The sequence below is a fragment of the Podarcis bocagei genome (assembly GCF_964188305.1).
Source record: "Podarcis bocagei genome assembly, chromosome: 7".
In the NCBI taxonomy this organism is placed as follows: Eukaryota; Metazoa; Chordata; class Lepidosauria; order Squamata; family Lacertidae; genus Podarcis; species Podarcis bocagei.
In genome coordinates, this window is record NC_138132.1 from 1,946,263 (window position 1) to 1,961,649 (window position 15,387).

Genomic DNA, 15,387 nt, shown 5'->3' on the forward strand with positions numbered 1-15,387 from the left:
GTTAAAGTCACTTCAGGTAGAGCGTTTTCAGGTTGTGATCTGTGGTGACCTGGAAGTAACAGAACGCGTTACTTCCGGGTTTCGCCGCTTGCGCATGCGCAGACGCTCAAAATGACATCATGCGCAGAAGCGGCGAATCGTGACCCGGAGACGCAGGTTGCGTTCTACTCTGGATGCGAATGGGGCTCCGGAACGGATCCCGTTGGCATCCAGAGGTACCACTGTATTGTTAGATAACTTGCCTGGTCTGCTTGACCAAAAGGCGGCATAGAAGTATTCCAATAAATGAAAGTATTTGAGGATGGATGTCGTGGGCTGAGGAGGTAACTGCCTAAGGTTATGTAGTGAGCTTTTGGCAGAACCAGTGTCCTGCTTATGGGCTTTCCATTGGGCCACCTGGCTGGCCAGTGGGAGAACAGAATGCTGGATTCTGACCCAACTTCAGAGCTGCTCTTGTCTTCCTGGCTCTCTGCTCATTTGCTGTGTTATGCTGGGGGGTGAGCATGTGGCCTTGATAACAGAGGAAGTCTGTGTCTTGTGCAAAATAGTCAAAAGGAACAAAAGGAACTGGCTGGTTCTTATATTCTGAAGCAAGCTGCGTGGGGAATTCCAGTGGATTTATTTAATGTCAAATATCTTTTTAAAAATAAAAAAAATGTCTGGAGCTGTGAACAATAGCAAGGTTTAAAATGCAAATTGTAAAACAGCGTAGCAGATAAAAGGCAACATCAAAAGAAATCCAGGCATGAGTTAAAATCCCATCATACACTAAAGAGTATTTAAAAGACTGGGGATTGTTTTTAAGAAAAGGTATATACCTGAAACATCTCTGTCTATTGCCTGGTGAGCTTTTAGATGCCCCGACCTCTCTCTTCCCTTTCTCACATTTATTTATCAATGGCCATGAGTCACAATGGCAGCCATAACAGCCTCCCCATTGAGGTTTGACAGGCGCTCACACCTGCTCTTTGTACTTACTGGAAACAGTGGAAGCCTTTTGTGTTTCTGTTTTGTTTTTTAAAAAGCTCTTTCAACTTGTTCATTTATTTATATACTGCTTAATGTCAAAACGGTATGTTTACAAATCACCTTGAGGCTCGTGAGTTTATAATTCATAAATTAAGAAGAAGAAGCACCGAAAAAGGGGCTGTGTGGCTGTAGAGAATTCCCCTCCCCCTGCATTGCTATCACTGAGTGGGTTTGGCAAAGGACCTTGCCAGCATTGATCTGTTTCTAGGCTGCCTTTCAGCGCAAGACTCCCAGGGCAGTGTACAGTTCAAAACATCAAATACATCAACTCCGAAACCCTGCACTTTTGTCCTTCATCTGTTATGCTGGCAGACCTGTGACCTTCACTGGGGCTAAGCTCAGAGGCTGCGGCCAGAAATCAGGCCCTCTGTTTCCCAGCGTCCCAAGAGAGTACAGATGGATCACTCCACTTAATCAGTGAGCTGTTTTCTGTTTTAATCTGCACCCTGTCAAGCTTTTCATCAGACAAATTACATCCAGCAACGTTTTCAGTTTTCATAAGATGTTGTGACGCAGTCCAGAAACACACAAAACCCTTGCCCTCGTTTTATACCCCTGCCCCCCAACCAAGTTCTGGAGTTCATGCTGAATTCTGCCGTTCGAATAAACTGCCAGAGTTATAAACGTTGCGAGCCTTTGCTTGGTTCTGCATTTAGTCCGGCTGACAAATCCAATCTGTTAAAAGACAAATTTCGTTTTGGGTAAGAGACCCAGGGCAAGGAGAGAAGCGAAGTTTACTTCAAAATATTTTCAACCATATTTGTTCTCTAAGCAGTTCACGGTTAAAAAAAAAAGGCAAAAAAAAGCAAAACACACACACAAACATTTATAGGGAAATGCTTTTGCCCTTAAAAAGAAGGAGCCTGTGGTATCATGTGACTCCTGGCTGTGCTCCCCCCATGTGCTGTGCTCATGGGGACAGATGTTCTTCAGGGTCCTCTTCTCAGTCCCACCAGATGTTTCATATGCTGGGCAGTTTGATTTCAATAGTTCCCACTGACAGTGGGAAAGTCCTTGCCTCCTGTTGATGTTCATCTGTGGCGGTGAGGAATATGGCCTCAAAATTAGTGCAGGGGTATTGAAATCAGGATTGCATGGTAAATAGGTATGTGGAGAAGGGAAACAGAGAACCGGATAGGACCACAGCTCCCTTCCCCTAAGCCCTGGGGCCCCTGCATTTTGGAGCTTTCCACAGAGAAGCCCTGTATATTTCACACCCATGAGGGCTAGAGGCTCGCTCTCTCTTAACACCTTTCAGTTTTCCAGTATTTTCCAGAGTGACAGATAAATCAGTAGGGTACCAGCATACATATTACGCGTGTATGTTGGATGAATAGAAAACTTGCCAACCTACTTACTTAAAGAAAGGGCAAATTAGCATTGCAACCCTTGAGGGCAAAATGTGAAAAAATAAAATGAAAAAAGAGATGAGAAAAAGGAGTTAGACATTGTGCTCTGCCAACAAGAGTTGATTGCTACCATTTCTTGATGCTGTCGGGGTTAGGAGCACCATAAGGCCTGAAGACCATCCAAAAGGCAAGTGGAAATGTTAAATCCTGTTACCCTGGACTTTTGACCTGTTGCAGGCATGGGGTTACAGTTGCGTCGCCACGAGGTTGCAAATCACACACCATACGCTGGCAGGTGGGTTGCCTGCCTCCGTTTCCTAGTAGCTGCCCAAGGTGAAACATCATCCCTGCTTGGGCTTTGGGGAGTGCCCTTTCCCCTTCTCTAAACTAGTTAGCACATGTGTGCAGACTAGGATTTCCTCAAGTTTCAGCCCTTCCCACCGATATCTAAGTTGCATGGACATAAATGAATGAGCCTTAAGGTGCACTGGGGAAGGAAAACCTCAACAATGTCTGTGTGTTGCTGGGTTTGGGGAGAGCCAAGATAGTGATCTGTAGTGGCGGAACAGGCATGTTACGCATGCGCAACGGTGTCCGTATTTTCATCCATGAAACGTTGGGCGTGGATGTACTGTGTTTATGGCTGCATCACACGCTTACGTTAGGTTAAAGAGTTATTCCAGTTCCTCCCCTTAATTCTGGGATCTGTAGTTCTTTGGTGGGGAACTCTATGGAATAGGAACTTCTCTTGACCCTTGCCAAACTACAACCCCCAGGGATCCATGGACTAATGTAAGTTTGTAATGCAGTTATGCTCCCAGAGCTAGCAGGCAGGGGTTTGGGGGAGACGGTAGCGGGAAGGGGTGGCTGAGAGAAGAGTGGAAATCTACCCTTGCTGTCAGTTGAACAGCCTTCAGCAATACAGTACTGGTTTTTTTAAAAATAGGAAAGGCTTTAGGGGGAGGTGGTGGCTGTTAGACAGTGCCAAGGGATCTTGATTGCATGCTCCGAAACCCATTTTGGTGTGTGTGGAAGCGGAACCAGGTAATGATGGTAATTCTAGGCGAATGAATCTGGTATAAGGGTCTCTCCGCCCCCTTGCGACCCTCGACTCCCTCTTTCTATGCAGCAAAACAATTGGTAGGTCCCATGTTCCGTTGGGCTGGGAGGAGATTTGCTAAGAGAAAGAAACTGGGCTGTGTGTGTGTGTTGGTACAGCAGGTCAGGAGGTGGTTGCTAAACAGGAAAAGATAGGACAGCTCCAAAGTCAGGGAAACGGGATGAAGGAAACACAGATTGGCCAAGGCATTTGCCAGGAGACGTTCCGTTGTGCATTCCAAGTCCGTTGGGATGCTGTGAAGAAAAAGGGGGTCCCGTTGTCATCGTTGGCCATTCTGCAGGCCCAAGGCTCACCGCTGCTCCCTCCCCCTTGTGTGTTCCTCGAACCTTCCCCTCCTTCGCTCGTTGGGCGGCTGCTCTCTTAGCAACAGCCTCCTCCGCCATCTTCTCCCTGGCCAGGCCCTTCTTGCCTCAGGGGGCCGCTCTGGATGTGGAGGTTGGACTTATGACTGTCGTTCTGGGTGGGGCCGCTGCTCACGCGGTTCTTGATCTCTGCCGCCATGGTGAGGAAGGCCTGTTCGACATTGGTGGCGTTTTTCGCACTGGTCTCTAGGAAGGGCACCCCAAGGGAGTCTGCATATTCCTGCGTGCAGGGAGGTCGAGACAAAACAACAGTGAAGACTCAGCGATGATCTGCAGACAGGTAGCCGTGCTAAGCCTTTTGCAGCAAAAGCAACTAAGAATCTCTTAACATGTCACAAGAGACGCTGTGCTGTTTTCCATAGCAATTAAATGTTATTCTGTATAATGCATTTCTGTAATTTTAGATTTCTCTCTGTAGCGCCCTGGAATCTGTTTTTACAGAAAGCTTTGTTTGTACATTTTTTAAATATCTAAATAAACTTGTTAAACAAATGTTGCGGCCCTGACAGCTATTAGCAGCCCAATCAAATGGGGCAGGGTACAAATAATAAAATTATTAGTAGAAATAGAATAGTATGAGGTGATCTGAAAGAGAGCAAGAGGAGACTATCAGGAGGTGACTCTCTGCTGCCCAGCTTTTCATAAGGTAGAAGCTGGCTTTTTGATCTAGCGCCACTGCAGTTTATGAAGTAACATAAGCAATATGTTTATTGCTTAGATTCTTGTATCAAGAAATTTACAACCTAAAAGCTCCTTCAGGAGTCGGGGAGACGACAAAGAGAATGAATGAAAATGAAAGAGTGCGACTGCATCTCATTTCACTGAAGGTGAAATTGCTTTCTCAGCACTTTAAGGGTAAAAGCTGGTTTGATGCATTCCCTTCCCATTCCCCTATTTATGCACCTTGGCTGTAGTGTAATCCACTGCTTTCTTGCTTGTGAGGTCGCTCTTGTTTCCCACAATCAATTTGTTGACGTTCTCACTGGCATAGCGGTTGATCTCCTCCAGCCAGAGATGCATGTTGTTGAAGGAATCCTGGAAAGGGGCAGGGACAAAGTTCAGAGGAGTGGTTCGTTTACGTATGTGGGTAGCAGCAGCAGTGAGCTACTCTGGCCTCATGTTTGCTGAAACTCCTCTTCTTCCCTAACCATATTGTTCATTTGTCTGTCCCTGGCTTCTTCTCACCAACCAAGCTTCTAAATAACTGCTTGCCTAGTCACCTATGGTGAGCAAGAACCCCTTCCAGGTGATTAGATAGGGATGCTTTCCAAAAGTTAATTCTCTGCCTCTCTTATACTGCCCATCAGTAACACTGAGATAGATGGAGCAGGAGGGTTAGTTAAAAATGTGTGCTATTAAATTATATGGATGCATTTGCAATGCTACCCTCATTCATTACATGGGGCTTGGCAAGAGAACTTTCTGGTGGCAATAAGAAGAGCCCTGCTGGTTTGGACCAAAATTCATCAGCCCAGCATCCTGTTCCCTTACAGTGGCCAATCAGATGTCCACAAACTGGGCAATAACTGTCCTCCGCTGATGATTTCAAGCAAATGATGCTTAGTGTCATTTCGCCTCTGAACAGAGGAGCCATAACATGGAGGTTTATGGAATGTTTCCTAAAGCTCTCCGCTTTTAAACCTATCTAAGTTAGTGGAGTGGACATTGCTGCATCTTGTGGTAGTGAATTTTTGTGGGAGTCTGCAATTTGGCCTCTGTTACTGGTGGCCCAAGGTAGCCAGCCAAGGCAGCTGCTTTTCTTGCTGCCATGTATCGTATCCCTTGCAGCGATATCCCTGTTGATATCTTCACCCCCTCCCATTGCTAGAATCTCCTGATCTGATGTTTTGAGAAAGGAGGGGGCGGAAACTGCTCTTCTCCTCTTCCGCTCTTGACTAACTGCCTGACTCTGTGTGCGGAGAATCTTATCTGTGTAGTGATTAGATGGCTGAGTGGGAGCTGTAGCACTCATGCAAGCCAGTAGTTTGTTAGTTTGTAGTAGCTATTAGAAATAAAAGGAGCACCTTAAAGACCAACTAAGTTAGTTCTTGGTATGAGCTTTTGTGTGCATGCACACTTCTTCAGATACATGCACACGAAAGCTCATACCAAGAACTAACTTAGTTGGTCTTTAAGGTGCTACTGGAAGGAATTTTTTTATTTTGACTATGGCAGACCAACACGGCTACCTATCTGTAACTGAAATAAAAGGAGTTATGCTTCGCAGCTAGCTTCCGCGTTATTTATACTCTTCATGAGTCTGGGGCTCACAATGCACAGTTGTGAGTCCAGTGCACTGGGACCTGTTTTCCAGGATTGGAAGGTCTCTGAAAGTGCTCCAGTCACCTAGCCCAGTCGGGGCAGAACCAGTTATTGAGCCCAGTCGCTGACATCGGTTGAAAGGTGTCCTGACAATCCCTGCAAGGGATAAGATACCCTGCATTGCAAGGGATTGAGCTAGATGACTTGGGTCCCTTCCAACTCTGCAATTCTATGATTCTGTGCTGTGATGGTCACAGTTGCCCTCTTAGGAACATCTTACCTAAGGTCTAGTGTCTCCCCTCTGCTTTTCTTGAATGAAAAGCTGTTCTCTGTCCCACTTACCTGGTCTGTCACATCGTATACAATGATGATGCCATGCGCACCTCGATAATAGCTGGACGTGATTGTTCGGAAGCGCTCCTGCCCTGCAGTATCCCACTGTGGGGCAAAGAAATGTGTTTGTTCTAGTCAGTGCTGCCTTCTAGTGGGCAGTGTTAGAAATGTGACTTAGTTTTCAACAAGAGAATGTAATAAGAGTATGAGAAAATGAGTGAAACCAAAATGGAACTTAAGAGAAATTTTGATTCTGTTCATATAGATCTGAATCAGGACAGTGGCTTCGTTTCCCACTGCATAGTATACAAGGTGAATTGCATGCAATATATATATCTACGAAAATCTACGAAAATCTACGAAATCTACGAAAATCTACGAAAGCAAATATATATATATATATATATATATATATATATATATATATATATATATTTGCTTTCGTAGATTTTCACGGGTACAGGAATGCAGGTTTTGGTATCTTCGGGTATATATATTGTCTGTGTGTATGTGTATGTGTATGTATATGTATGTAATTATATACTAGGGGAAACAAAATTAAAAAGTAAGAAATTCCTTCCAGTAGTACCTTAGAGACCAACTAAGTTTGTTATTAGTATGAGCTTTCGTGTGCATGAACACTTCTTCAGATAAACAAACTTAGTTGGTCTCTAAAGTGCTACTGGAATGAATTTTTTAATTTTTTATTTTGTTTCGACTATGGCAGACCAACACGGCTACCTACTTGTAACTAGATACTAGGGGAAGTTATCATAGGTCTGTTTTAATGCATGTATATTCGGTTGCCACAACATTTACATAAATACACATACTGTATATTTCAGCACTCTGTTCTCCTTGGATTCATCCCTTGGACCTGTCAGCAAATCTAGAATTTGAAGCAACTTCTAAGGCTGCTGTTAAAGAATGTCAAAACTTCCACTGGAAGGTTATCATTTCACCGAACATTCAAGGTGTTTTTAAGGGGTCCTTAATTACAAGTGGCTGAGTGGAACAATTTGTCAAGGTGGAGAAGAAAAAGCTGCACCTGCTGTGATTCTAGATTCTGTGCAGCTGTTTAAGGTACAGGAGCTCTTAGCCATTGCAACCTGCACCAGAGGGAGAGAATCTAGGAGGCTCAATTTCCAGCCTCCTGTTTCCACAGCCCTGAGGATATACTTACAATCTGCAGCTTAATGGTCTTTCCCTCCAACTCTATTGTCCGGATTTTGAAGTCCACGCCGATGGTACTGATGTAACTGTCTGTGTAGGTGTCATCCTAGAGAAGAAGAAAAGAAAGTGTGCATGTGAGTAGTGGCATTCTGCTGAGATAATTTGCTGTGTCTGAGTGGGAACAATAGGGCAATAGAGATTATTGTGGACTTTAGGAAATGTAAATTGAATATTCAGCCACTTATTATTGAGGGGAGGTGTGTGGAACAGGTCTCAGTGTTTCGATTTCTGGGAATGGAGTTGAGAGATGACCTAACCTGAGGAGAAAACAGCAAAGACCTGATGAAGGGAGCACAGCAGAGGTTATATATTCTGAGAATCCTCCGGATAAACAATCTCTCAAAGGACCTGTTGATGGCATTGTACTGTTGAGAGTGTATTAACTTATGGTCTGTGTGTGTGGTTTGGGAGCTGCACGGTCAGGGAAAAAACAATGCTGTCCAGGGTTGTAAAGACTGCAGAGAGAATAATTGGGTGCACTCTTCCCACCTTGGATCAAATCTACGCTTCCAGGTGCCATAAGAAAGCTGCAGAGATAGCACAGGATAGTGCGCACCCCGGAAATGATCTCTTTTAGCTTCTGCCTTCTGGAAGAAGGTCCAGGGCGGGGGTCGGCAACCTGCGGCTCCAGAGCCACATGCGGCTCTTTAAAGCCTTTGCTGCGGCTCCGGGGCGGTGGCGAGGGGAGGAGGCGAGGGGCGGAGGCGAGGGGCGGAGGTGAGCAGCCTGCCGCCCGGGGGGCGGGGTGCCCTGAAGCAGAGCGCCCCCTCGCCAGGCAGACATCCGCAGCGTGGGGAGCCTTGCCGGACTTCCCGGCAAGGCTCCCCACGCTGCGGATAGCAGCCTGCCGCCCGGTATTTTTATAATGACGAATGCCTCATTATTAATTATTATTTACATCAGGCACTGATTATGATTTATGGTACACTGGGGCCCTGATTAATTTTCTATGGCATTTTGGGGCATTGATTATTGGGCATAGCAAGTCGCGGTCGCGTGGAATTTGTGCTTTGTGACCGTTTGAAGTGGGGTTTTTTTCTTGGGAGGCTGGGCGGCGCGAAGAGAGGGATTATTTTTATAATGACGAGGATGACATTGGGCCCTCATTATTAATTATTATTTACATCAGGCACTGATTATGATTTATGGTTGACTGGGGCCCTGGTTAATTTTCTTTGGCATTTTGTGGCATTGATTATGCAGTCGCGGTCGCGTGGAATTCCACGTGGAGTTAGTTGCCTGAAGCCCCTTTTTAGTTGCTTGAAGCCCCTTTTTAAACTTAAGCAGGGGAAAGTTTGGTGAAAGTTTGGTGAATTGCTGCCAAGGAGTGTGATGGAGTCTCCTTCTTTGGAGGTCTTTAAGCAGAGGCTTGACAACCATATGTCAGGAGTGCTCTGATGGTGTTTCCTGCTTGGCAGGGGGTTGGACTCGATGGCCCTTGTGGTCTCTTCCACATATGTATGTGAGCAGGTCTTCTCCAACATGAACTATATTAAAAACAAACACCGATCACGCCTCACAGATGACAGCTTGCAAGCCTGTGTGAAAATGAAGGTGACGTCTTACAGCCCTGATGTGCAGACACTGAGCACTGAGGTTCAGGAGCAAAAGTCCCATTAACCTGGTTACCTGGTTGTAAATTAAATATTTTAATTAGCTCTTAATTTGTCCTTTTTTCTTGAGATTGACAGCTGACTGCACGATCCTGTATATATAGCATTAAGGCCAGAAACAATATATGCAGGGTTATATTTGTTTTAAATGTTGCAATGTTTTTGCGGCTCCCAGTTGTTGTTTTTTTTCCGGAAACGGGTCCAAGTGGCTCTTTTTGTCTTAAAGGTTGCAGACCCCTGGTCCAGGGTTATAAAGACTAGGACTAGCCGCCTGAGAAACAGTTTCTACCCAAATGCAATTTTGGTTCTAAACACAGTGTAAGGTAGTCTCTATGGGAGTAGATTGTATTTAATTATGGGATATCAGAGTTTTTAGGGGTTTTTGAATGGCTTATGTAGATTTTTCAATTTCATTGTTCTGTATGGGACAATGACAATAAAGACATTGTATCGTATGGTATCGTTTGTAAGTTAAGAAATCGTAAAATACTGAAGAGATAGAGCATCTTCTTTCCAGGTAGAGTTGAGAAGGAACTCTGCCTCGAATCTTGGGGAGCCCTGCCTGTCAGTGAAGGTCGATGAGCCAGTGGTCTGTCTCTTTGTAAGGCAGCTTCTTGCCTTGTCACCCACCCCACTGTTATTGACTGCATATGTATCCCACCTTTTCCTGCATGGAACTTAAGGTGGCAAACGTTTCCGCCCTCGTTGAATTCCTGCAACAGCCCTGTGAGGTAGGTTAGGCTCAGAGGCAGTGCCTGGCCCAAAGTCACCCAGTGAGTTTTAGGGCAGAGTGGGGATTTGAACCCTAACTTTCCGGGTCTTAGTCCAGCACTTGAACCACCATATCTTTTGATTGCCGGTTCAGTTTCCTTGGCTACCTTCATGGTGATCCTAACGCTAAAATTGAAAATCTGGGGAATTCAAAGTCTGGAATTTTATTTTATTTTAACTTGGAAAAAGTAAGTCTTTATTGTTTTTCTGTCTCAATGCATGCAGATGGCTGATGTCTCAAAGAGACTGCAGATAAATCTGTATTGGGTATTGGATTATGAAATGCTTTATCCCCAAATGATTGCTCTACCAGTGTTCAACGTGCACAGTATTTTGTGTCCCCCCCTTTTTTCCTTTTTTAAACAATTTCAATTAATCCCTTCACCTCCCTCCCCCACAGCCCAGTACTTCCCTCCATCCGTGTCTGGAATTTCAGGGTGGGAAGGGATTTCTTTAAAAAAACAAATCACAGCACACCTCCATTCTTGTTAAGCTCCACTCACTAATGGGGACAAAAATAGCACTGGCTATCTAAAATGGGGGTGCATGGGAGCTAATGTATAAGGAAAAACGAGATCTTTATGACCTGTGAACACAGTATAAGGCTTCTTTCTGGAAGTGACCCAGGAAACCTTTTTCTGCCCCTTACAAAAGGCTCACCTGGAGCCTATCTCTGTTAAGCCAAGCACGCTGTTGAAGAACAGGTGGCAGCCTGGGTTGCAGATCCCCCCGCCCCCCATCAAAATTAGCTTGGTGTTTCATTTTTGTGTCCCTTTCCCTGGGTCTGGAGTTGTTTGTAAGTTTGTTCTATGGCACAGCTTGTGACTTCTGTGGTTGGCATTGGCCAGGTGGACGTCTGATGTTTGGGCGCTGGACTCAGGCTAGAGGAAGGCCCATCACCTGGGAGCAGGTGATAGGAAAGACCCTTGGCTGAGGCCCCGAGTAGACAGTACAGGACCCAATAGTCTGACGGGCCAAAAAAAGGAGCTTTATTTCTAAGATGCTTTGCGCGTGCTCGGAGACATCTTCCTCTATATATCATGGGGTAAGACCTGATGCTGAAAATGTGGCTGAGAGTCCTGCTTGCCTTGTCCCTTTTATAAAATAATAATAATAATAATAATAATAATAATAATAATAATAATAATAATAATAATAATATGTAAATCTGTTATACATTTGATGTTAGCCACTCTGAGCCTGGTTTTGGCCGGGGAGGGCAGGGTATAAATAAAAATTATTATTATTATTATTTATTATTTATTAGACTTCATCAAAAGCTAGGCAAGGTGCTGGAACACCCCTTCCAAAGAGCCTTACCGCAAAACGGAGCAGAAGGCATGACTTCCCAACTCCAGAATCGCCAATCAGGAGCAGCTTAAACAAGTAGTCACTGTTGACAAGGTAGAAAAGAGAAAGGCGTTTTGGTGAGCAACTGTAAATTGGTTTGTGTTGAAGGGAGCCACATACATGGTTTCCCCCCCTTCTTCTTAAGAGAAGAGGAGCAAGCTTTAATTATGAATAGGAAGTAATTAATCCACAGTGTCTGTGATGCCTCTGATTGGTGGTTTCATTCCCTCCCTGGGTGAGTATCCAAAACCCAGTGCTCAATTTGGAATGATTTCAGAATGCCCTTTCACCCGGCACCACCTCCCTTGTTCGCCGTGAAGACAGCCTCTTACCAACAAGGCTTCTCCCTTAGTCACGAGATACTCACTATTCAGGACTGATAGTTGACATGTCGGCAGGCAGGCAGGCATGCAGAAAACCAGGTGTGTCCCGCTGCTTTGAGCACTCAGAAAGCAGGTGTGGAAGGTTGCAGTTCCCCAACTTGTGTCTGCTGTGTGATAAACAAGAAGATTCGTTGTGCAGATAATTTTTGAAACTGCACTTCTCCATTTTTTGTTTGTTTTTAATGCATTCAAAGAGTTTGGAGAAGGAAGTTGGGATTTGTGTGTGCAAGGTGCCTCAGATGAAATTGTCAAGTGTTTTTCCTTTTTAGTGTTTTTCTAATTCAGTTCTCGGTTCTGATTATGTTTGTCACAGGTAGCAGGTAGTCTTTCCCATTCAAAGTACATTGTTTTCCTGTTTTTTGGCTGGGTGTCAAACCATCAATATATTTGATGTTCTGGCATTTGACGCATGTGTTGGCTGTGCCACATTATGCTTGCTTCTACCTTTGGTTAATGTCATGGGTAGGCAAACTAAGGCCCGGGGGCCAGATCCTGCCCAGTCGCCTTCTAAATCCGGTCCATGGACGGTCTGGGAATCAGTGTGTTTTTATATGAGTAGAATGTGTGCTTTTATTTAAAATGCATCTCTGGGTTATTTGTGGGGCATAGGAATTCGTTCATCCCCCCCCCCATAGTCCGGCCCCCCACAAGGTCTGAAGGACAGTGGACCGGCCCTTGAAAAAGTTTGCTGACCCCTGGTTAATGTGCCCTGTCCTGTGTGGCTTCACCTGCCTCTGCTTTCACCTGCCTTTGGCTTTCTCAGTTCCACTCCTCAATTAGTGCCATGAGCCCATCCTCTTAATTCCTTCCAGATGTGCAGGGCCTTCCAGATGTCTAGGCGAGGGAAAGGCAGTCTGCACAGAAGCTTCTTCGCTTCTTCCAGGTTCAGCCCTGGCTCAAATTAGGTCTTGTTTCCATTCCCATTGTGCATGGGATGGGTGACGCTGGCTCATGCCTAGAAACGTCCTCCCCACAATACATGGCTACTCTCCAAGGGCCTCTCTGTACAACAACAAACCATAATAGTTTTATAACAGTGTTAACTGTCATGGCTTCCCTCAAAGGATTATGGGAATGGTAATCCGCTGCAATAACAGGCAGAGTTCCCTAGCCGTCCCACCTCCTGTCACAGAACTACAGTTCCCAGGGAACCCTCCCTAGGAAGAGCAAAAACTAGCAGACCAGTTTGATTCAGATATGCACAAAGTTGTTACTGGGCTGTGTCATTTTCACTGTTAAGACACCGACTTCTCTTCCGTGTTTAATCTGAGTTACTCCTTGTTTTACATCCATGCAAACAGCCAGTGTTTACTGAAATACAATGTAGGATTGGTGGTGATGCCTTAATTCTTCTGCCTTAGCTAAGAAAAGAAATCCTGGCAAGTTGACAGTTTGCTGAGACTCCACAATCTTTTAAGGGCAAAAGCTTTTTTTGGGGGGGGGGGAGAGGGGAGGTAGGATAGAAACATGCGAAGCAAGCTGGGATTTTTCAGTTTGGGGGGACATAAATCTGACAGAGATGTTCAGATTTGTCAAAAACTGGGAACACTCACCCACCCACCCCCGCCCCTGGTTAACTTGGGGGAGTGTTTCAGCGGATGTTTGCGATTCATACTGGGCACCGCTGGATATGGATCTGCAAAAAGATTTATTTCTGACACTGCCTCCCTGCCCCCCACAATAAAAATGAGTCCCAAATCTAATTAAAAAATGACGTCTCTTGAAAGAAGGCCAGCAACATTGCTGGCATATCCATTCACATTCACAGAAACACACTCCATCCCCTTAATCTGCCCGCTGGAAGCCTTTGGCTGGCTTATAACTCGCAAGCTGGTAGCTATGCAGTAAAATGTCTCCCAGTTTCTTCTGCATGCTCCTTCCTGGAAACCCACCCTGCTTGAGAAAGAGGGGTTTCCGTTCCCTCCTTGTTCTCTCCCCTCCCCACCCCCACCCTCATTTATCTCCCTGCCCTGGAATAAAGGTAATATGATGCTGATGATGATAAGGGTTGATGAGAGGAAATGTACCTTCCCTGTGGCCTTGGCTTCTGTGTTTTCCTAGCTGAAGCAGGTGCAGTTCAGTTGCTCTGCAGAGGCAATGTGTCTCCTTTTAAAGAATCGGAGGGAGACCAGTCCTTTTCTGAAGTATCCGCTGCTGGAGAGTGATGAATGAGCTCCTGCCGCAGGTGGATATCTTAGGACCTGCAATGTCAAAGCCAGCCGCCCGAGGAGGAGAGTCCAGGTTGGATTTACAGAGCAGTGGGATTGCCGCCTCAAAGGGGAGAGAAACAAAGGAGCTCCCCACCCGACCCTCCCTGCCCCCCCAGTTTCCCCCAGCAGCTGCTTTTGCTCCCTCCCCAGCCCTCCTGTCTTGCAGCAGAGATGCTCCCAGCTGGGGGCTCCCCTATTGGCCAGCTGTTGGAGATGACATCATCTGATGATGCAGGGAGGACTGGCCTGCTGGTATCTTTAATCTTGCAGGGGGAGGGCTGGATCTGCAAAGAGGGAGGAGGGGTCCCTGCAGGAGAAATGGTGGGGGTAGCGGGGCAGGGCTGGGTGGGCTGGGCGCCTGTGGGCTTAAATGGGAAATACGGGGCAAATACTGGCGTGTCATGAATATGGCTTTATAGGGCTTAACATTCTGTCATGGTCACTCGCAGGGTGGAGCTTCAGGGCATGTTTATGAGTGGTTGTGATCTGCATTTAATGACTCCATACAGAAAAACAGGGAGTGATAGACCACCCACATTCATTAGCATGGAGTACAGAGGTACGATCTTGTATTGAGGTATTTCTCAAATGTTACAGTGACGTAAAAGCTGTGTGTGTGTGTGTGTGTGCTGCACACACGGACACATTAGTGTGCTTTTGGGGTGAGAGGTGCGGTTCTTGCCAGCAGGACAGTTGGGCCATTGCTTGGACGATGCAGGCTTTCTCAAGTTTTGTCTCCCGAGTTGGATTTGGCTGCAGATTTGCTAACAGAGGACAAAAGATGGACCTCTGCTAATGGTGTCATCAAAAATTTATAATTCTGTGCCCAGCTTTCCAGAAAGGCTGCAACAGTTCAGGGAGGGGAGATGTTTTGGCCTCTTAATGAGACAAAGATCTGAGTTCTTGCCTGACACGAGGAACTCTCTCGGGGAAATGTATGCCCCAGCAAATTTTTGCATGATTTGTACCAGAGCATACCATGAATACTTTGTGTTGTTGCTGTTCATCCCACGTCTCCTGACCAGCAGCTGACATGTGGAGCTCTTTGCATATAAAAGTATTTGCTCTGGCAACAGTTAGTACCAGATAAAAGAGGTTTGTGTTATCTTTAACATGCTGCCCCCTAGTATCATTTGGTTGATGGGACCCCTTCTTCTGTCTGTCAGGATACCTTCCTTCTCCCAGCACAAGATTCTCAACTGCAAGCCCTCCTCCAAAAAACCCCCCACACCACCTATTTTTCTATAGCTCAGCAAAGCATATGAAGAAGGGGCTCTAGCTGCGTCTGTGCATATTTCTCAATTGTCTTGTTCCTTTTTTTACAATGCCTGAGCTCGGCCTGATCCTAAGATCAGTATGCTGATCCGGAAAG

General features: G+C 45.7%; 1 protein-coding gene across 2 annotated transcripts; it reads right to left on the reverse strand.

Moving 5' to 3' along the window:
* Positions 1–1,842: 1,842 nt before the first annotated feature.
* LOC308590551 (ras-related protein ORAB-1-like) lies at positions 1,843–14,128 on the reverse strand. Of its 2 annotated transcripts, none has more exons than XM_081200697.1 (7): positions 13,833–14,128; positions 11,790–11,909; positions 11,393–11,465; positions 7,639–7,734; positions 6,465–6,560; positions 4,764–4,895; positions 1,843–4,080 (listed from the first exon to the last, which is right to left on the reverse strand). In XM_081200697.1, the coding sequence occupies exons 2-7, from the start codon at positions 11,810–11,812 to the stop codon at positions 3,859–3,861; spliced, it is 642 nt and encodes a 213-aa protein (XP_081056823.1). In that variant the 5' UTR covers positions 11,813–11,909; positions 13,833–14,128; the 3' UTR covers positions 1,843–3,858. The 2 variants fall into 2 exon arrangements, with proteins under 2 accessions (XP_081056823.1, XP_081056822.1); XM_081200696.1 differs by having other exon boundaries at positions 11,790–11,912.
* Positions 14,129–15,387: the final 1,259 nt, after the last annotated feature.